General features: G+C 42.8%; 1 protein-coding gene across 1 annotated transcript in view; it reads left to right on the top strand.

Annotated features, from left to right (window-relative positions):
• Window positions 1-23,623, top strand: part of THEMIS (thymocyte selection associated) — a 126,095-nt gene that overhangs the window by 44,283 nt on the left and 58,189 nt on the right. The window contains exons 3-4 of the mRNA XM_033937626.1: window positions 7,871-8,332; window positions 17,100-18,142. Of these exons, the coding sequence (XP_033793517.1) occupies window positions 7,871-8,332; window positions 17,100-18,142 (1,505 nt within the window). The remainder of the gene's footprint in view (window positions 1-7,870; window positions 8,333-17,099; window positions 18,143-23,623) is intronic.

The raw sequence follows: 23,623 nt of genomic DNA, 5'->3' as shown, positions 1-23,623 counted from the left end.
TGCCAGGGTGAAGTATAGAGAGTAGAGAATGACACGGTGGCGGTTTACCCGCGGCTACTGCGTTTAGCCGCGGGTAACCCGCCAAAAACGGGGATTGAAAATTAGCAGCCTCTGCGGGGACGGGGACAAGGCCATCACCGCCCCGTGGAGCGGTGAATGGTCTTGTCACCGCAGTGAGGCATAAAGGATCGTGGTCCCTGCACCCCCATCCGCCCACCCGCACGCCGGCTCGATCGTTTAACCAGCTTCCTCTCTCCACCTCACCTTAGTTTGCCGGCTTTCTTTTTCGGCGACCGGAACGCTTTCAAAAGAGCCGCTCACGCGCGGCTGCTCAGTATTCAATCTTCTGCTCTGACCCAACCGGAAACAGGAAGTTGCAGCAGAGCAGAAGATTGAACTTTGAGCTGCCGCGCGTGCGCGGCTCTTTGAAAGCGTGCCGGTCGCCGAAAAAGAAAACCGGCAAACTAAGGAGAGCTGGAGAGCAGTAGCGTACCAAGGGGGGGGCGGGAGGGACGAAAAAGGTAATGGCGCCAGGACTTAGAGCACCGAGGCAGACCGCTTCTCCCCCCTCCCAGCCGAACCCCCGCTGACTCTCTTATCTACCCCCCCAAGTGAACCTTTCCGACCCTCCCAGCGAAAGCAGCAAACCTCCCTCCAGTAGCGTCGACTTTCTCCTCCCTCTGCCGCATCACTGATGACGTCATCAGTGACGCGGCAGAGGGAGGAGAAAGCCGCGAAGGAGGTTTGCTGCTCTCGCTGGGAGGGTTGGAAAGGTTCACGGGGGGGGGGATAGGAGGGTCAGCGGGGATTCGGCTGGGAGGGGGGAGAAGCGGTCTGCCTCGGTGCTCCATTACCTTCTTCGGGCAGCAGCAGCGTTTACAATTCGCTGCTGTTGCCGGCTTCAGGCCTTGTTCTCTGCCGGGTCCTGCCTACTTCCTGTTTTCATGAAGACAGGACCCGACAGAGAGGAAGGCCTGAAGCGGGCAACATCAGTGAATTGTGAATGCTGCTGCTGCCCGATGAAGTTCAGGACATCGAGGAAGGAGCAGGGTGAAATCGGCTGCTGGCTTGGGGGTGAGGGTAGGGAAAGAATCGTGGAAGTGGAGAAATTGGCACGATGGCTTTGTGGGGGCTAGGGGGAAAGAGAAAGAAAGGAAAAAATAAAGAGGGGGGGCAGGGGGAGAGAGAAAGAAAGGCAGAAATAAAGAGGGGTCAGGGGGAGAGAGAAAGAAAGGCAGAAAGAAAGAGGGGGACCAAGGGGAGAGAGAAAGAAAGGCAGAAAGAAAGAGGGGGTCAAGAGGGAGAGAAAGAAAGGCAGAAAGAAAGAGGGGAGCCAGGGGGAGAGAGAAAGAAAGAGGGGGGGGCAGGAGAAGAAAGAAGAAGGATCAGAAGAAGGACCAGAGACTCATGAAATCACCAGACAAAAAGGTAGGAAAAATGATTTTATTTTCAACTTAGTGATCAAAATGTGTCCGTTTTGAGAATTTATATCTGCTGTCTATATTTTGCACTATGGCCCCCTTTTACTAAAACGCAATAGCGGTTTTTAGCGCAGGGAGCCTATGAGCGTTGAGAGCAGCGTGGGGCATTCAGCGCAGCTCCCTGCGCTAAAAACCGCTATCGCAGTTTAGTAAAAGGGAGGGGGAATATTTGTCTATTTTTGTATAGTTGTTACTGAGGTGACATTGCATAAAGTCATCTGCCTTGACTTCTTTGAAAACCTGCGGAATATAAATGATAATTAACATTTTCTCTGCATACAGCGTGCTTTGTGTTTTTAAAATTTTATTGTTGGTAGATCATTTTGACTTGGCCACGAAGGTAAGGGGGAGGGAGGGAGGGGAGCTGCTGAAAGACATATAGTAATCCTTGCAGGCTTGACTGTGCAGGGAATTATTTTTGTAAAATCATGTTTTGTTATGTGACTGGCATTATCTAGACTTTAATTTCTATGAATGAATAGAATGAAAATGATATAAAATTACTTGCTTGCGGGGACCGCATGTTCCGGCTCACACAAGGAAGGAGGGGGTGAAAGGGAAAAAGTTTCTCTTCCTTGGAAATAGATTCTGAAGTGACCTCATCAAAGAAGACCAGCACTAAATGTACAAGAAATCCCTTAAACAATGTCAAAAGAGCCCAAAATAGAAAACTGCTACTGCCTTGAGACTCCATTATTGAAGGAATCAACTTGAAATCACAGAAGAGACAGGAAAAGGTTAAATGCCTCATGGAATCCTCAGGTACAAAACACAAACCAAATTGTGAATGAAATCAGAGCAGACAGTAAGAATTATAAAATTGATGTCATTATCCATCAGGAAAAAAAGGCGTACTAGAAATAATGCCTCAGCAATACAATTTTCAGAAGTTCTATTTGCTCATGGTAAGGGAGAAGAGAGACTGCTAGTGATGGTGGGGGGACTGATAGAAGATATGAAAGAAGGGTGGTAGAAAGGAACAGATGGTAAAGGAGGGAGGGAAGGGTGGTGGTGGAAAGGAATAGAACAGACATTGAAAGAGGGTAGAGAGGAACAGACCCTGAAAGGAAATGTGGAAGGCAGAGTGGGGAGAAGACGCTGGAAGGGAAGAAGACAGATGCCAGACTATGGGGGAGCGGAGGGAAGAAAATGGGTGCTAGACGGGGACGGTGATGGGGCGGTGAATGGGATGGCAGTGACGGGGCGGTGAAAGGGATGGCGGTGACGGTGACGGGGCGGTGAAAGGAACGGCGGTGACGGGGCGGTGCAGAGGATGGTGGGCCGGGGACGGTGCAGTGACGGGGACAGATTTTTTCCCCGTGTCATTCTCTAATAGAGAGAGATGAGACAGAAGAGATACTGAAGAGCTATAGAGTGAAGACATTTGTAGGAAGAGTTTGAACTGTATGCAGAAATGAACAGGGCGCCAGTTAAGTGACTTGAGAGAGAGGGGTAATGTGAGCATAATAACACTGTCAGAATATGAGGCGTGCAGCAGAATTCTGAACAGATTGAAGGGAAGAGAGATGGCTTAGCGGAAGACCAGTAAGAGGCAAGTTGCAGTAGTCCAGGTGAGAGGTGATGAGAGTGTGGATGAGGGTCTTGACAGTGAGCTCAAAAATGAAAGACCGGATTTTGTAGAGAAAAGAAACAACAAGTTTTGCGAAGAGAAGGAAAGAGACAAATCAAAGATGGTTCTGAGGTTGCAAGCCAATGAGACAGAGAGGATGAGAGCGTTATCCATAATGTGACCATTTATTTTTTTCATCAAAACGGGACATCTATTAATATTCAGTCCCGCCCCCAATCCTGCCCTAGCCCACCCCAATCCTGCCCTAGCCCCGCCCCAATCCCACCCTAGTCCCGCCCCCCCCAATTTCTTCCATTCATTTTTCATGTACACACAATATCTTATTATTTCATAATGGTAACCATAAAATTTTTTAAAAAACCACAAACCACCTATACGCAGAGAAAATGTTAATTATTTATATTTGGGGGTTTTCAAAGATGTCACCTCAGTAACTATAGAAAAATAGACAAATATAGGGCAAAATATAGACAGCAGATATAAATTCTCAAAACTGATACATTTTTATCATTAAATTGATGTTCTCATTGGATTTACAGCTGCTTAGGAGTTGACAGGGATAATTTGAAGTCTTTACTTTGCTTTCCCCTTAAAAAATCCTGACTTACCATATATACTCGAATATAAACCAAGATTTTTGGGCCAAAATATTGACCCAAAAATGAGGGTCTTGGTTTATATTTGATCCACTACCTGACCAATGGCACGGCTGTCCCCCATTCAACTTCTGATGACCACCAGGGCTGCAATTTTCAATAGAACAATCCCCCCATCCCCTCCACCCACTCTCCCCACTGAATACATGCCCCCCCACCGTGATGAATCTCAAAGTTCCGTGCACACAAACCCCCACCACCCTCCTCCACGCCCCAACAGCATTTTGATCCAGTGAGGAGCTTTGAGCATCTGCACATGCTCAAAGCCTGCCAGCTCCCGCCCCCTCAGAGATTCTCAGCAAAGGCAGGAGCAGGTATACAGCATTGACAGTGGCAGCAGGTTTCCAATACTAATGGTAAGCGCAATGTCGGGGAGTGAGGCATACATGGAGGAGGATGGCGGCGGCGGGGGTTTGTGTGCACAGAGGATAGCGTTAGGGGAAGGCAAACAGGGCAACTTCCCTGGGCCCCACAGCTCCAGGGGGCCCCACGGTCCAGGCATCTTTTTCCTCTTGCCAGGCCATTTCCCTCCCTCCCTTCCCCTCACCTTTCTGGCACTTTTCAAAACCAAAGTTTTCGCTCCCAGAGGGCCCCTGATGCGACAGTCTCAACACTTCTCCTCTGACTCGACTTTCTGTTTCTGCCTGGGCAGCTCGTGCCAGAGGAGAAGCGTCAGGGCTGCCACGTCAGGGGCCCTCTTAGAGCGAAAACTTTGGTTTTGAAAAGCACCACGAAGGTGAGGGGAAGAGAGGGAGGGAGTTGGCCAACAAGGGGAAGAGGTTGAGTGGTGCTTCAGGCTTATTGTGTGGAGACAATAATATACTCACCAGTGAAGTTTTCTTTCCCTCAGCAGGTAGTCTCTTAACACCTCTTCAAGATGTTATAGTACAGAGCTTTTCAGACCTAGACCATGCCCATTTGTAACAGAGATTGTTCTTCCATTATAATTATTATACTGATACTCAGTGGCTGCATCTGGTAGTCTGGTTTCTGATTGAACTTTTACACTGACAACTTGTGGTTGCTACTGGTACTACAGCCTCTTATCAGAGAGAGAGAGAGAGAGAGAGAGAGAGAGAGAGAGAGATTAATAAATGATAGCTTATGTCATGTATTTTTCATGTTTTCAAAGCAAAAACAAAGAAAAATCCAATGAGTCTGCAGTGAAAGAATAGAGCCAAAAAACAAACAGCAGAAATGAATGTACAAGTTGCAGGAATTTTATTAAAAGTCAGTAAAATATTTCCAAAGGATGCCTCTCTTGTGCATGGGGACCGGACCCAACATGGTCCATGTTTCAGAGAAACACTCCTTCCTCAGGGCCCAAGTTGTCCTATGCTTCACTAATTGAGAACCATATAGATTACAACGATGTGGAGTTAAATCCAAAAACGCTCCTAAGTGGCTGACGCTCAGAATCTCTAGCACAGTGTTTTTCAACCTTTTTACACCTATGGAACGGCAGAAATAAAAGAATTATTCTGTGGACTGGCATCGGTCTGTGGACTGGCATCGGTCCGTGGACCGGCGGTTGAAGAACACTGGGCTAAGTTGTTGGCCAGACCCCGCCCATCTCTACCCAATCTCCACCCCAGACACCGCCCCATAATAGTACTAATTGCACCTTGCATGTCCCGGTTCAGGTGCAGGATGCCCATATGAGCCACTGCCCGTGGCTTTGTGCACTGAATCAGTTAGGAAGAGGGAGCTGGCTCGAAGATAACGCTGCATCGATCGCACCGTGGACCGGCGGTTGAAGAACACTGTTTGGGGCCTGATGTACCGGCAGGAAATTTCTGTGGACCGGCACTGGTCCATGGACCGGTGGTTGAAGAACACTGCTCTAGCATATTTGTTTGTAACAAACTTCACTGCCCTGTGTTCTGAGTCTCCATGAAAAAGATTTGCAGAACAGCTTTATAGTGAACTAATACTATACTTATAAAGTTATCCATTTTCAGATTATATATGGATATATTTAGAATTTTCTGTTTTTCAGATTTGAAAACAATTTATGTTAATTAATTAATTGATTGATTACACTTTGTTTATGCAAATAATGGGTATTTACCCATTACTCACCGTATCACTTATAAAACCTTAATGCTGGTCTTCAAAATGAAACTTTCGCGTCTCCCATCTTTTCTTGATAAACTCATCATCCCTTTTTGTCCTTCCCGGACCCTTAGATCAGCTGATCAGAATTTATTGACCATCCCTTCCATCAAAGAATTCTACTACACTAGAACAACTAACTTTTCCATTGTCGCTCCAACCTTATGGAACGCCATGCCACCTCAACTCCACCTTGAAAATTCTCTCGACAAATTCAAGATTAAGCTAAAAACGTTCTTATTTCAAGATGCATACCATAGCTTTAAAATATTTCCTCTTCAACAGCTAGCAAAATTTAACATTAACCACTTTTAAGAAGCGATCCACTCACTTCCCTTTTTTCGTTCTTTTTAATTTTGTTTTTAATGATGTAATTATTGACTCTCCCCTCCCCTTTTACCCTCAAGCTCATGTCCGTATTTGTAATTTGTCTTTTTAATGTTCACTCTTTCCCCCAACTATAATAATTATTTTAACCTTTCATTTTTTAGTATTGTAAACCAGTTAGATCAGTGGTCTCGAACTCAAACCCTTTGCAGGGCCACATTTTGGATTTGAAGGTCCTTGGAGGGCCTCAGAAAAAATAGTTAATGTCTAATTAAAGAAATGACAATTTTGCATGAGGTAAAACTCTTTATAGTTTATAAATCTTTCCTTTTGGCCAAGTCTTAATAATAATATTGTGATTTATAGCTAAAGAGACATATGATCAAGAAACTGTTTTATTTTACTTTTGTGATTAGGATAAACATACCGAGGGCCTCAAAATAGTACCTGGCGGGCCGCATGTGGCCCCTGGGCCGCGAGTTTGAAACCACTGAGTTAGATGCATGTCGATGGTCGGTATATTCAAATTAATAAAACTTGAAACTTAAACTTGAAACATTTCCCTATATACGAGGGGGTGCTGAAAAGTTCTCAGCCCAACCAACCAACTTCCTAAATTCCGAGCGTTATTGTGCCACTGAAGCTGAAAAGAGTGTTATCTTATTTCGTTAAGTGCCAATTTGCAGAAACAAAACCATGGGCTCTTTTTACTAAGGCGCGTTAGCGTTTTTTAAAAAATTTATTTCTTTTTTTTTAATTTAATTTTTAATTTATTTTTTTAAATTTATTTTATTTTTTTTTATTCATTCGTTAGCGTTTTTAATGCACGCACAAGATTAGCACGCACTATAGCGTGCGCTAGCTGAAAAACTAGTGCGTGCGGCATTTTAGCACGCACTAAGCGCGCTAAAACCGCTAGTGTGCCTTTGTAAAAGGAGCCCTATGTTTTGACATTGTTTCAGATCATTGATTGAACCATATCCACATCATTCTCTTCTTGGTTGGGCTGAGAATTTATCAACACCCTCTCATCGGTACCTATTCAGTTAGATGCAATTATGTGTAAGTCATCTGTAAATAAAATATTATAGCTTGTACTTACAAATTTGTCAAGTTTATTACCAGTTAGCTAAACTCCAATGTGCCTTGAGGCTGGTTATCTACGATTGCGCGCTATAACGTGTAATCTACATAGTATTCATATTTAAGTAGGTTATGGTTAGACAGGCTCACTGGCTGAAATTTAGAATTTAAGTACATAATGCACTATAGCAGGGGTGTCCAACCTTTTGGCTTCTCTGGGCTGCATTGGCCGAAATAAATGTTTCTGGGGCCGCAAAAATACGCAAATGCTGCAGCAAGACAGAGGAGGGAGCCGGCAAGACGGTAAACACCCGGGGGCAGCAGAGGAAAACACCGCATCGCCCTCGACCGGGACCGCACAAAATACTTCACAGGGCCACATGTGGCCCTCGGGCCGCAGGTTGGACACCCCTGCACTATAGGGTCCTTTTACTAAGGCACGCTAGCCATTTTAGCATGTACTAAATGCTAACACGTCCATTATAGTCTATGGACGCATTAGCGTTTAATGTGCACTAAAACAGCTTGCGCGCCATAGTAAAAGGACCCCTACATTTTTTTGATGGTATGTTGTTGTTTTAATTTTTTTGCACAATTTCTTGATTCCTCTTTTATAGGTCTTTTTCAGATCAAGGCTGACCCAGCTCCATATCATTCCATCGAAGAGATCACAAAAACACTGCACATTGGGCACAGTAGGTTTGGCCATCCTCGTTTCTACAGCCAGGAGGACATTAAACTGTCCAATCTGCTTGTGAGTGCGGGCGAGCAGATCACGTTCAGCTCCGTGGAAGAGGTGGACGGCATGATGGCCTTGAACTGTGGCGTGCTCAGAAACAACCAGCATCACTCGTTTGCTTTACCGCTGTCGCAACGGGGTGAATTTTACGAATGCGAGGATGACCAGATTTACACCCTGACCGAAATCACAGAATGGAAGATGCCGAAGAGCAGGACAAGAACGGTAACCCTTTCCGATGTGCTAACTGCTTCATGGGACTACAGTTATCCCTTTCCTGAGAAGTTTGAAGGAACATTGGCACTAGAACCAGTTTATGAAATTCAAGCAGTGATGAAATGTAAGAACACTGAAAATTCAAATGGTTCATATTTTTTGATCCCAGTTCCATCTGAAGAGTGGCTTGTAAGATCGTACTATTTGTATGAGTTGCAATTTTGGTGACTCTGTGTGTCTGTGTCTTCTACTATATAACTTGGAAACAGGTAAGGGCACCAAATTTAGTGGGCAAGGAGGGACTTAGGCAGCGATAGGACTTTTCTACTTAGAAATGTTTGGAGTAATTATTATTGGAGTGGAGGAGTAGTCTAGTGGTTAAAGCACTGGAGTACCAACCAGAGGTGTAGCAAAGGTGAGTGCCCCCCCCACCCTCTTTTCCACCCCGCTCCTTCCTGAGCCCCATCCTGCCATGACCCCCTTCCCCATACCTCTTTAATTTTCCCAGCGTGAGAAGCATCACGAACTTGCTGCCCACGTCTTGTCTGCTCTCCCTCTAATGCAGGGGTCTCAAAGTCCCTCGGGCCGCAATCCAGTCGGGTATTCAGGATTTCCCCAATGAATATGCATGAGATCTATGTGCACGCACTGCTTTCAGTGCATATTCATTGGGGAAATCCTGAAAACATGACTGGATTGTGGCCCTCAAGGAGGGACTTTGAGATCCCTGCTCTAATGTCACTTCCTAGGCACGGGATCCAAAAGTGAGATCAGAGAGAGCCAACACCGATGCAGACAACAAGTTCATGATGCTCTTCGCGCCTGGAAAATTAAAGAGGTACGAGGGAAGGAGTGGGTTGTCGGAGAAGAGGATGAGTGCTTCTGCCCCCACTAAGATGATGCCTGGGCCAGACCGCCACCCCCACCCCCCTTAATACGCCACTGGTACCAACCAGGAAAGTCTAGTTTAAATCCTACTGTTGATTCATGTGATTTGGGGTAAGTCACTTTACCCTCCATTGCCTTAGGACAAATATAGACTCAGTGGCGTAGTAAGGGGGAATGGTCTACCCCAGGTGCCCCGTTGGTGGGGGTGCCAGCACCCTTCCTCCTCCCACTCCTCCCCTTGCTTCTCGCGCCTCCTTCCCTCTTACCTCTAGTTGTTCATCGCCGTGAGCAACCAGAACTTCAACGTGATCCTCGTGGACGCGTCGTCTCTCCTGCTGACATCACTTCCGGGTGCCACACATAGGAAGTGGCGTCAGTGGGAGAGACAACGGGGTCACGAGGAGCAGTGAACAACGGGGTTGCTCGTGGCGGTGAATAACTAGAGGTAAGGGGCAAGGGAAGGGTGCGTGCGTGCAGCAGGGGGGGGAATAGGGGAAAGAGCGAAGATTAGGTCGGGGGAAGGGCGCCATGCCATGCGCCTCTATCACCCCTTTCACTACACCACAGTATAGACCAGACATGGGCAACTCTGGTCCTCGAGGGCCAGAATCCGATCGGGTTTTCAGGATTTCCCCAATGAATATGCATGAGATCTATTTGCATGCACTGCTTTCAATGCATATTCATTGGGGAAATCCTGAAAACCCAATTGGATTCCGGCCCTCAAGGACCAGAGTTGCCCATGTCTGGTATAGACTGTAAGCCCTCTGGGGATAGGGAAATTTCTTGTGTACCTGAATGTAATGCACCTTAAAATACTACTGAAAATATTAGGAGTTTGTGTGGCAAAGCAATGTGTAGAGCATTGTATATAACCAAGGCATATTAGAATGTGTTATTTTAGAATATAAAACCATAAGATGTATTATACTGGGTCAAACCAAGAAGTCCATTAAGCTCAGCATCCTGTCTCTGATGTGGTTAGTCCTGGTCACAGTTACCTGGCAAGATCCCAAAGAGCAGGCCCGTTCCTTGTTGCTTGCTCTTTAAATAAGCAGTGAATAGCACAGGTTGTCAAATCACAGGAGGATTGTGAACAATTGCAGGAGGACCTTATGAGACTGGGACACTGGGGCCCTGATTCTGCAAAGTGCTCCCGACTGTAGGCAGCTGTAGGCGTCCTACGGCTGTCTAATCAGCCAATCGGGAGGCACGTTAAAAAAAAATAAAAAAAGCTCCCCAGGCAGGCCGCCTATATTGAAGGCGCCTCCAGGGAGCCTAGAGAGGCCCGCAAGCCCGCCTAAGCTCACATAAGGCTAGGCGGTAGCCTTAAGCGAACCTAGGCAGCCCTATGATTCTCCCTAGCAGAACGGGAGACGCTTACAATGTAGGCTAGCAAAATGCTGGCCTACATGGTAAGTAGATGCAGCCGCTGTACCTAATCACGGCAAGGATCTCCCTGCTGTGATTAGTATAGTGGTCACAGCTGTGGCCACAAGTCTCCCCTCCCCCCAGCGATTGCGGCAGGAGGCTGCCCAACCCCTCCTGCTGACCTCCCAATGGTCCTCCCAACAATCGTGACAGGAGGGTGACCAACCCCTCCTGCTGGCCCCCCCTAATGGCTCCCCCTAAGATCGCCGGCAGGAGGTGCCCAACCCATCCTGACGGACCTCTCCCCAATGAACTCCCCCCTTAGACTTACTTTCTCAAGTTGGATCGGACGGCTCCTTGCACGTCCGGCCAGCAGGCCCACCTCCCTCCAAATGAGGCGGGCCCTCCCTTCCCCTGCCCAACCCACATGATCCTAGGGACTGATTGTCCCAAGCGCCTAAGGCCCCTCCTATAGTGGGAGGGGCCTTAGGCGCCTGGCCAATCAGGCCCTAGGATCCTATGTGTTGGGCAGGGGAGGGGCGGGCCTGCCTCATTTGGACGGAGGCGGTCCTGCTGGCCGGACATGCAAGGAGCCGTCCGGGGGGGTTTCGGTGTGGGGGGGTTCGTTGGGTGGGGTCTGGCAGGAGGGGTTGGGCACCCTCCTGCCGGCGATCTTAGGGGGAGCCGTTGGGGGGTCGGCAGGAGGGGTTGGGTACCCTCCTGCCGCGATCGTAGGGGGGGGCGGGTTTTGTCAGCAGGAAGGGCTGAGCACCTTCCTGCTGGTGATCGTCGGGGGGTGGGTTCTGTCGGCAGGAAGGATTGAGCACCTTCCTGCTGGCGATCTTAGGGGGGGCATTGGGGGATCCGGCAGGAGGAGTTGGGCACCCTCCTGCCGGTGATCTTCGGGGGGCCGTTGGGGGAGTGGGAAGGGGGTTTGGGCATGTTAAACCCGATTCTGTAACCGGCGTCTGCAACATGGACGTCAGTTACAGAATCTGGTTAACTTTGGGCGGGTGTAGGCCCGATTCTTTATAGGACTCCTGGACTGGCGTCCTATACAGAATCCAGGCCTGAGTGTCTAAAATGGCAGCTACCATTTACCCCCCCTAGTTCTATACATGGCACTTTGAGTTGTGTGTGCAAATTTATTTAAAAATTTATATACCGCATACAACTATGCGGTTGCCATATGACATACATAGAATCTTGTTTCCCCCCACTTATCACGTATAACATAGACATATCAAGACAAAATCGTTAATTATCCCTATTATAATAGGGATAGAGCACAAATTCGATCAATTCAGAAGTACAAACAAGCTTTAAATTATACTTCAATGTCAGAAAAAAAATAAAATTCTAGAAGGCGATTATCAACTGAAATACATCTTAGCATAAGAAGGCATTAGCCAAACAATTGAGTTTTCAGTATTTTCCTAAAATTCATCCTCTCCCCCAATTTGTGCATGCTGTTTAATTGAATAGTGAGCCAAGCATTAATTGGTTTTCATTTAAATTTATGACTATAAATTTATGCACATGATCTGCACCTTAAATTTGCGCAAGACATCAAAACAAGGGGTGCAGATAAGGGAGGAGGGCGGAGCAGGGGCCATCCTCAAAGTTACATGTGTTAATTCCAAATAAGTAGCATCCACGCCTAAGTTTAGGCACGAGGTTTTTCCCCACGTCTTGGTTGGTGCCTAAAGTTAGGCGCAGCTCCCAGGTATAAGTGCTAACTTTAGGTGCTATTTATGGAATAGGGTTTAAGCAGGTTTTTTTCTGCAAAGATCTTTTAAATACCATGGCCCTGATCTTATAAGCGGTGCCTAGATCAGCGGCACTTTGCAGGGCCTAGCCAATTTCTGTGCGGAAATTAATTTTTTTAAATTGGTTTAAATGGCATGACAATTGAAAATGCCACCAAAAGCCAATTAAAAAATGATTTTAATTTATAACATTTTTATTGAAGAAATCAGTAAATATACAATAATATAATACAATAAAATAGTCATTACATTAAAATTCATCATATTAATTTCCATCAAATGTCTTTCGTTTCTTCAAAATATATTTCCAAATTACCCATTACATCTCTCAATACCCTCCCCCTAATTCCTACCCCCTTCCCTTTTCCCTATTCACCTTTCCCCCTATCCTCCCCCAAAATTTAGTTTATAACATATTATTGAAGGAATCATACTAAACCCCCCAAACCCAATGAAAGTTGACAAAAATAAAGAATAAAAAAATAAAGAACTGGAATTTTAAATAAATAATCATAGCTTCAATGTAAATCATTATTATCATGATTTTAAAATGATCAAAGTTCCACGTGGAAATTGGTGCAGCACCTACTGATGTCTAAACCGAGGTGCCTACCTGAAAAGTAGGCGTGGTTAAGAGTGGAGAATAGGCATGGTATGACTTAGGCGTAGGTAGACGTCCATATTAGGGGCTGGTAAATTTGGACAGGAAAACCCTGGCCTACTATACTATTGCCTAACATTGACATCTATCAGTGTCTATGTTGAGTGAGGTGTCACCAGACACCTTTTATAAAATCAGGTCCCTTATTGTGAGCAAGAGCAAAGTGATGTATGTAGGGTTACCATAAGGCTCCATAAGAATATAAGATCATAAGATTTGCCGCTGCTGGGTCAGACCAGTGGTCCATCGTGCCCAGCAGTCCGCTCATGCGGCAGCCCTTAGGTCAAAGACCAATGCCCTATTTGAGTCTAGCCTTACCTGTGTATGTTCTGTTCCAGTAGAAACTTATCCAACCTTGTCTTGAATTCCTGAAGGATGCTTTCCCCTATAACAGCCTCCAGAAGATTGAGACATCTGGGTTTTACTTCCGTTACTTTCAATGGAAATAAAACCCGGATGTGTCAATCCATCCTCCTTGTTCTGGAGCCATATGGTAACCGGAACTCAAACAAAAGTTACATGAGGCAAGGATCCACATTCGGAGTTTGCCAAGGAAAAGGATTCATGTGTCATTCTTGCTGATATGTTGAAACCTTCTGCTCAGTGTGAAGTGGCAGCTAAGAAAGCACAAAGAATGTTAGGCATTATTAGGAAAGGAATGGAGAACAAGACTGGCCTTTGTATTGCTCCACGGTGCAACCGCACTTTGAATATTGCCTGCATTCTGGTCACTGCATCTGTAGTGGAATTAGAGAAGGTACAGAGAAAGGCGATGAAAATGATAAAGGAAATGGGTCAACTTTCCTGAGGAAAGAAAGGTTAAAGAGACTAGAACTCTTCAGCTTGGGAAAGAGACGGCTGAGGGGAAATATGATAGAGGACTATAAAATATTGAGTGGAATGGAATGAGTAGATGTGAATCGCCTGTTTACTCTTTCCAAAAATACAAGGACCAGGGGGGCACATAATGAAACCTAAACTTAAAACAACTCAGAGAAAATATTTCTTCATTCAGGTATAATTAAACTCTGGAATTCCTTGCCAGAAAATGTGATTAAAGGAGTTAGCTTAGCAGGGTTTAAAAATGTTTGGATAAGTTCCTAAAAGCAAGATGAATTCAGGAACATACCTACTTATTTCTGGGATAAGCAGCATAAAATCTACCTTTTGGGATCTTGCCAAGTACTTCCAGCCTGGATTGGCCACTTTTGGACACAGAATACTGGGTTTAAGGAACTATCAGTCTGTCCTAGTATGGCAATGCTTAAGTAGGTCTACACGACTAATAAAGGTTTATGGTCTTTTTCATCAGATCTTGTCTAAACCCTTTTTAGGCCCAGCTATACTAACTTGAATACATCCTCTGGCAACAAATTTCAGTTCCTATGTTTTAGGTTTACTATAAACAGAGATATGAACTTAGTTAACCTATGACAAAGTAGCTTTATCAATTTCTCTTTCCAAGTGTTAGAACTAATTCATAATTTGTACGGAAACCAATTTAATACATTCATTTTCATCTTATCAGAAGCTTTCTATTTCAGAGCTTGCAAATAATTTTCAAGGATGCTATTACATGTTTAATTTTAATAACTGTTAGAAAATAAATCAAGAGAATTTGTGATGGGTCATAAAAATTGCTCAGCTTTGCCTCTCAAGTTAGATTTCACTTACAGTTAGAAAAGTTTGTACTCCAGACATTTCTGATGAGAACGGAATGATTGACTGACTTTCTTATTTACTCAGCAAAGTTGTAAAGAATCTTGTTTTTTTTGTTGTTTGGGTTTGGCAGTTTCTAGGGATTTGGATGCGTTAGAACAGTGGTTCCCAACCCTGTCCTGGAGGACCGCCAGGCCAGTCGGGTTTTCAGGTTAGCCCTAATGAATATGCATGGAGCAGATTTGCATGCCTGTCACTTCCATTATATGTAAATCTCTCTCGTGCATATTCATTAGGGCTAGCCTGAAAACCTGATTGGCCTGGTGGTCCTCCAGGACAGGGTTGGGAACCACTGTGTTAGAGCCCATTTGCAGCTAAAATTGCTAATGTGTATTACTGCTTTGGTGCACAGTAACACTGTTAGCCTGCGTTATTTTACCACTGGTTCCATTTTATTCACTAAGACCTAGTTACTAATAATGGGGTCCTTTTACTAGGGCGCATTAAATGCTAACGCACCCATTATATTCTGTGGATGCGTTAGCATTTAGCGCACGCTAAAACGGTTAGCACGCCTTAGTAAAAGAGGGGGGTATATGTGTTAACAATAATGTGTTTAACAGTGGTAATATGTAGTAACGTGATAGCACATTTTCTAAATAAAAAGTTAGACTTTTTCTGATTTGAAAATGGTCATTTTCTATACTGGATTTTTGGATTTTTTTCCCCCCAAAATATCCAATCTCAGACACAGACGTCATATAAAAAAAAGCCCCTCCACATGCAATATTGACATTATAAAATTGGTGCTAAGCAATCAAAGTTTTGACGCCCTATACTGAATTGTTTTCATTCACTATGCATTCCCAATATTTCATTGTGAATTTCAGAAAAGCTATCAAAACTGCTGATGCTTACAGGGATCTGTCAGCCCTAGCATTGCTAGCAATCAGCAGTTTTGGTTGCCCTAACCAATGACAACAAAGGCCTATGGGAAATTATATCAATCTGTCTCTGGATGCTTAATGTATGTGAATTCTGTGCAGGAGCACAGAATTCTGCATCAACATTCCAGAGTCAGATTGATATAATTTCCCATAGGCCTTTGCTGACTTTGGTTAGGGCAACCAAAACTGCTGATTGCTAGCAATGCTAGGACTGACAGGATCCTCAAACCACCACTCGAGTAATGTAACTCAAAGCAGTCTCAATCCTCATCGATCCCAAAAATATAACTGTAAAATGTTTTTTTTTTCTTTAATAGTCACTTTTACACATCTGTAAATATCATAGTTTTACTTAGCTTAATTTTGCACTTCTCCCTCCGTATTCGCTGTGATAGGGGATTAACAGAAAAACCGCAAATAACTTTTTCATATGTTATTCGCTGTTTTCTATTAGAAACCATCTTGAATATAGTGAAACCGCGAATAACATGGTGGGAGACCTAGTCTGTTCTAAAGGAGAGGCAAAATATGGTGGAAAACAGTACTGGGAATCAACAATTTTCTTGGTAAACGCTTGGAATCAGCAATTTCTCTAGGCAAGCTGTTGTAATTTGGGGGGAGGAGCCAGCATGCTAAAAACCGTGAATACGGAGGGAGAAGTGTAATTCATCCCCTTGCCCTGAAATGTTTTGAATGCATAGTGAATGAAGATCATTGAGTGACTAATAGTGGATAAGGAAGTGAAACAGTGCTATACTGAATTGAGCACTACGGGTTGGATTCTATAACTAGCACACAAAATTGGGTGCTGAAAAAGATCTTGTGATAAAATTATGATTCTATAAAGGGCATGTACCCTTTATAGAATTGTGCTTGGCACGAGACTTATACCTGCTGAAACCTAGTGTAAATGCTGGCACCTAAATTGGGTGTGTTGATCCATTATTCAGTAGCAATGCGCACAAATTTTTGGAATGCTCCCTCCCATGGCCACTCCCCCTTTTGAGTTGCACACTATGAGATTTGGGCCCTTGGCGTTATAGAATAATACATGCCAGATGCACGCACAAAGCCCAATTGGTTGTTAGCATCCATTTATTGATTAATGGCTCACTAGCCAAATAAGATGCCTGCAACATCTCGGCAGCGTGCCATATATAGAATCTGGTGGTATATGCACATATATGTGCATGTATGCCAGTAAAGATATTCTGATTTTATACATATATATTTATCACATAAATGTCAACACCTTCTGTAAAGAATTACTCCCAAAGTGGCCAGTTGCATCTTTTCATGATTTTATAACAGAATCTGATGAATTTGTTTTAGGTTTTGTTTGAAATAATGCATGTTGCAATCCAATAGAAATCAACAATTGAACACATGATGTTCTGACACAGTCCTACTAATCTTTCCGTATCCAAGAGCTTGACATAGCAGGCTCAAAGATTCAACATCAGAGAAATGTGCTAAATTTGCTTTGAAACTATTTTTCATGACTATTTTTCAAAGTAGGTTGGACTTGGAAATGTAGATGTATGTTGGAAGGGCAGGTACAAAGACATACAAATGTTTTTGCTTTACTCTTTTCAGATCGAAAGGATATTGTTCATATCTTATCTGACCTTGATATTGAAGTCATTGATATAACGGAACATTATAATATGAACTGTTTTCTGCAGCCTTTATCTACACATGATATCTTTGAAAGGACAAGCAAAGAATTTCCTTTTGTTGCAGAAATCATAGAAGGGCCTCGAAAAGCAGCCCATTGCTCATTGAGACATGGGATGGAAATTATCATCCACAAGAAGTACCAGGCATTGAGAATTCTGGCATCTGAGATCAGAAGTGATTCGCCAAAACGGCATTTTTTAATTCCGTACGGCTACAAAGGAAAGTTGAAGAGAAGGCCTCGGACTTTCCAAACTGCCTATGACTTGGAGATCGCAAAGAGTAAAGGAGAACAGCTACATGTTGTGGCAACTAAAGCATTTGAGGCCTCTGATACAGAACTGTCTTCGCTGAATGTTGGAGACCAGTTTTTGGTTAACCAATGTGAGACTAGTAAAATCATTGATGAGGGTAGGAGGAAACAGGTAGATGTCCTAGGCTGTGAAAAAATTGAAGGCAAAAATTATGAGAAAGTTCTCCTACCACTCCACGTGGAAGGCAACTTTGTGGAAGTGGTTCATGATAAGAAACAGTACCATCTCTCAGAACTTTGTAAAAAGTTACACTTACCTTTTAATGTCAAAGTTTCTGTGAGGGATCTTTCCATAGGGGAGGACATCTTGGCTGCCGTGCCAGGCCTACAGCTTGAAGAAGAAATCACAGACTCTTACCTGTTAATTAGTATTCTTGAAAAGCCTGAGGACAGTTGGGAAATTCCTGTTCATCGTTTAAATCTGACAGTCCAGTTGGTCAATAAACCTGTTGAGAAAACTGTGTCATCACCCACAAGGACCATTGTAGAGGAGATTAGTGAAGAACAATATTACATGGTACGGCGATATGAAACCCCAGCTGTACATCCACCACCACGACCTCCAAAAAGGCCCATAAAATTAACATCCACGCTGTCTTCTATTTCTATACCTTTGCATGACTCAGCAGATCAACAGAAGTCTCCCAAAGTAGGATATTTTTTTATGATATATTTACTGTACACTATTTTGATGTTTCAATAATTTTGCTTGCTTGGGAATAACAATTTTCAAAGCTGTTTATGTGGGAACATAAATAACTCAGAGACTGTCACCCAAAGTGGCTCTAAAGAATATTCTACCAAAAATGTAAAGAAACACACCACTTATAGAGATGCTACAACCACCTAAGCTTTTTTACTTATTTTTTACTTTTTAACAAAAATTTCCTTCAGAAAAACTTCTTCAGAAAAATTATTATACTGTATTCACTCAGGAAAAAGCCTCAGAGTAGGAGCCCACGCTCAGTCTTATCATAGACTTATCTTTCAGCTTGGTTTTTTCGCTCCATGGTTCCAGTCATTGGCTAAAAAACCTGAGACTCAATTTTTAATAATAAATAGTTCAAAACGTTTTTATCATAAATATCTTTACAAATTTTTAAATCTTTGAAATAACTACTTTTTTTATATATAGCTGTGGATGCAACACTTCCTTAGTTTGAAAAAACTAGCAACCAAGCACTTATCTCAGCGTTCGTTTTATGTGCTGTCATGCTGTCAAATAATTGCCGCTGCCTGCCAACGTTTCGCGGATATAACATTTAATCCACTGCTTCAGGGCTAAGGGCAGAAGCATTCAAGCATTGTTCTCAGCTGTAAATAATACAAAAAAGAGAGAAGAAACTGACTTAGTAACGTTTCTTATCCTAGTTCACCTAAAACAGAGTGTAACTTACTGTTCTCAGCTGCAAAGGATTTTCCAAACCGAGGCAAAATGGCCCCGGCATTCATTTTATACTTTAACAGTAACATGCTGACAAAGGACGTTATGTCACGTGCTGACGTCATTGTTCCCAACATAAACCCTTACAGGGAATATAGAAGAATCTATCAGTAAAAATGCTGCCACTCTATATTCCTATTGAGCCCGCTAGGGGCTAAAGAACCCAGTCGATCAATCCAGCGTTGTTCTCGCTGGGCAAGATAACGTTTAAACACTGGGATATTTTAAAGATCGCAGGGGTGTTCCAGGATTATCGTTTACGGATCGCCTATAAGAGAAACAGAAATCTTAAAGAACTTCTCTGTCCATCTGCATTCCCAGTGAAAAATATTGACACAGCTATGGCACATCCGGGGCATCAAATGTGTGGAACTTGCCAAATGTGCAAAATAATGATCATTTCAAATAAATTCTATAATCCAAAAGACAATAAGCAATACGATCTTAAACACTCCTCTAATTGTAAATCGCAGGGTGTAATATATGTTTTACAATGTCCTTGTAAGATGATTTATGTTGGACAAACTTCGAGAAAATTTAATATAAGATTGATAGAGCATAAAAGTAACATCAAAAATCGTGTTTTAGGAGCTCCTTTGGCTAGACACTGTGTAGAAAATAATCATGATTTTTTCTCTCTCAAAGCTATAATCATTGAAATTGTTCATCAAAGTAATAGAGGGGGGAACTTTAAACGTTATCTTGCCCAGCGAGAACAACGCTGGATTGATCGACTGGGTTCTTTAGCCCCTAGCGGGCTCAATAGGAATATAGAGTGGCAGCATTTTTACTGATAGATTCTTCTATATTCCCTGTAAGGGTTAATGTCGGGAACGATGACGTCAGCACGTGACATAACGTCCTTTGTCAGCATGTTACTGTTAAAGTTTAAAATGAATGCCGGGGCCATTTTGCCTCGGTTTGGAAAATCCTTTGCAGCTGAGAACAGTAAGTTACACTCTGTTTTAGGTGAACTAGGATAAGAAACGTTACTAAGTCAGTTTCTTCTCTCTTTTTTGTATTATTTACAGCTGAGAACAATGCTTGAATGCTTCTGCCCTTAGCCCTGAAACAGTGGACAGCACATAAAACGAACGCTGAGATAAGTGCTTGGTTGCCAGTTTTTTCAAACTAAGGAAGTGTTGCATCCACAGCTATATATAAAAAAAGTAGTTATTTCAAAGATTTAAAAATTTGTAAAGATATTTATGATAAAAACGTTTTGAACTATTTATTATTAAAAATTGAGTCTCAGGTTTTTTAGCCAATGACTGGAACCATGGAGCGAAAAAACCACGCTGAAAGATAAGTCTATGATAAGACTGAGCGTGGGCTCCTACTCTGAGGCTTTTTCCTGAGTGAATACAGTATAATAATTTTTCTGAGGAAATTTTTGTTAAAAAGTACAAAATAAGTAAAAAAGCTTAGGTGGTTGTAGCATCTCTATAAGTGGTGTGTTTCTTTACATTTTTGGTAGTATGGGGGAACATAGCCATAAACAGGTCTAGCCCCCTCTTTTACAAAGGTGTGCTATGCTTTTTAGCGCACGCAAAATATTATTGCGCGCTTAGTGCTAACGCATGCATGTTATCCTATGGATGCGTTAGTGATTATCGCATGCATTGATTCAGCGTGCACTAAATCCGCGCTAAAACACTTAGCGCGCCTTTGTAAAAGAGGCCCTAAATTAGCCCTTTGAAAATCTGCCCTGCCTGCAGGTGGTATAAAACAAGCACCATGTTCTGCAGCATGCTTGCTTTTATACACACTTAGCACAAGCATTCCTGGGGGCCTATTATGGTTGGGGGAAGGAAAATAATGTAGGCGACTATAATGTAGGCACCTAAATGAGGCAACCAAGAATTTAGAACAGTGTCTCTCAAACTGTGTGCCACGACACAGTGGTGTGCCCTGAAGAAATTCCAGGTGTGCCAGGAGAGATTCCAGAATTTTTCTTTATTTCTAAAAATTCCCTTCATAAGTATACACTAAAATAGATGTACATCACGTACGTCAATGTTATGAGCGTCTGCATGCGTAAGGATACAACTGCCCAGCCAAGCATCATTTTTTGATGTCATTGGTCCTTGAAAACTAACGGCAAGTAATTTTAGTTTTATTTTTTATGCAGTAGTTATCCTAACTTGAGCAATAAAGCAATTAAGGCTTTGTTATCATTTGGATCTTCTTATCTTTGAGAACTTGGATTTTCAGCTCTGACAGAAATTAAATAAAAAAAAAAAAAAGAGAACGACTGCAGATGGAGGATGATGAAATGCATGTTTGGTTGTCGACTATTGAGCCGCGTTTTGACTTAATTTGCACTGAAAAACAAGCACATCCATGACATTGCTTAGCAATTCTATTCTGTTGTTACAGTTACCCATACATAGCTTAAAGAACTTTAAATAAATAACTCAAATTTAAGTTTTTGTTGGTTTTTTCATTTTATAATTTCAATTATAATGTGCCGTGAAAAAGATTTGCTATTTAATGTGATGGAGTGCAAATTAACTCAAAACGCTACTCGATAGTCGACAACCAACATGCATTTCATCATCCACCATCTGTAGTCGTTCTCTCTTTTTTTTTTTTTTCTCTCAGAGCTAAAAATCCAAGTTCTCAAAGATAAGAAGATCCAAATGATAACAAAGCCTTAATTGCTTTATTGCTCAAGTTAGGATAACTACTGCATAAAAAATAGTACTAAGGGCTCCTTTTGCAAAGCCGCGCTAGGGCCTTAACGCGTGGAATAGCACGTGCTAAATTGCCGCATGCACTAGCCGCTACCGCCTCTTTTTGAGCGGGCGGTAAGATTTTCCGCTAGCGTGCGCTATAGCACGCGCTAATCCGGTGCATGCGATAAAACCGCTAGCATGGCTTTGTAAAAGGACCCCTAAAATTACTTGCTGTTAGTTTTCAAGGACCAATGACGTCAAAACATGATGCTTGTCTGGGCAGTTGTATCCTTACGCATGCAGACGCTCATCTATTCTAGTGTATACTTATGATGGGAATTTTTAGAAATAAAGTAAAATTCTGGAATCCCTTCGAGGCACACCACTGTGTGCCATGGCACACAGTTTGAGAGACACTGCCCTAGAGGTATGTAGAGGGTTATCTTATGCTTTAGGTACTCTGGCTCGTTTTTCCTAAGGACCTTGAAAATTTATTTAATTTAATTTAATTCTTATATACTGCTAATAACCGTGAGGTTTCTAAATGGTTTACAAAAATGATGCATTAAAGATACAATAAATAAAAACTAAATAAATAAGATAGGTACTTGGAAATTCCCTAACTGTCCCAAAGACTCACAATCTAACTAAAGTACCTGAAGAAATAGTATGAAAAATAAAAATAAAAAGACAGAGGTAGAGATAGAGATAGAAATGAAATATTCCAACAAATAATGAATAAATAATTTAAAGATAGAATTAAAATAATAATTAAAGTAAACAAAATAGAGATAAAAATAAGCATAGAGAGAAACAGAAACACACTCCAAAAAAGCATCAAGATCTTTGACTTGTAATTATTATGATCATTTAACACCAGATCTTAAATGCCTTTCCGGAATACATCATATCCCTATCTCTCTCCATACCCACCTCCATCTCCACTCACTTCAACCACCATTCCCATTCTATAGTTTTAAATTTGGTAACCAATGTAGTTTCTGCATAAAGGATGTGATATAGTCACTCCACTTGCAGCCTCTAACAGTCATTTTGCAGCATTGCCAAGTAGTTGGAGCTGGTGCAAAAACTCCGTTTGGTTTGACCAATGTACAGGGCATTATGGTAGCCCAGTTATAATGTTATCAAGGCATGGACTACTGTGGCCACAGTGGTCTTTTCAATATATGGAGAGAAATTGCATAGTTGACATAGGGATAGAAACAATTTTTGTGGGATCGAAGTAAGTGATGAGTAAACGATTTTAGAGAGAATTCATACCCACTGAATCTCTGTTTTGCATGAGTTTATGTTTTTTTTCTTTGCCCATAACTGAGTTGTTAGGCAGTTTACTCAAAGCTGTGGGTAGATCTGGTTCATGGGTATGAATGGTTGCACATTACTGGCATAGATATAGTACCGTGTTTCTGCAAATATAAGACAGTATCTTATATTCATTTGGGGCCCAAAAAAGGCACTAGGTCTTATTTTCGGGGTATGCACATGATCATCTCTCCCTTCCTCTCCTTCACCCCAATTCTTCCTCTTTCCTTTCGCTCCCCCACATGTGCAGCAAATGTTTGCCCAGCTTCTATCCTTCCCTCTCTTCCTCCCATCTCCCTGTGCAACAGAAGTTTGCCCAGTTTCTATCCTTCCCTCCCTCCCATCCCTTGTGCAGCAGAACCCTTGAGCACACCCCCCACATGCAGCTGAACCCCTGCTGACTCTCCATCCTTCCCTCCCTGCTGACCACGAGCCAGCCCTACCTTCAACTGAAGCAGTTGCTTGGCCTTGTCCACGTTACTGAACTGCCCTTAGTGTGACTTTTGTCCTAGAGTTTGATAGGGATTTAATCTTACGAACATACTTTAGGCATTTGAATGATAAGTTTCTTGGTTCCACTGTACGTGTCTTTCCTGATCTCTCTAAAGATGCACAAGAAAGGAGAAATGAATTTCTTAGTTATAGATCCAGAGTCTTGGCTCTGGGTGCTCAGTTTATTTTAAAA

This window comes from Geotrypetes seraphini, chromosome 3 (genome assembly GCF_902459505.1).
Source record: "Geotrypetes seraphini chromosome 3, aGeoSer1.1, whole genome shotgun sequence".
NCBI classification, from domain to species: domain Eukaryota; kingdom Metazoa; phylum Chordata; class Amphibia; order Gymnophiona; family Dermophiidae; genus Geotrypetes; species Geotrypetes seraphini.
Note: the sequence above shows the minus strand (reverse complement) of the source record. Positions and strands in the feature narration are given on the sequence as shown.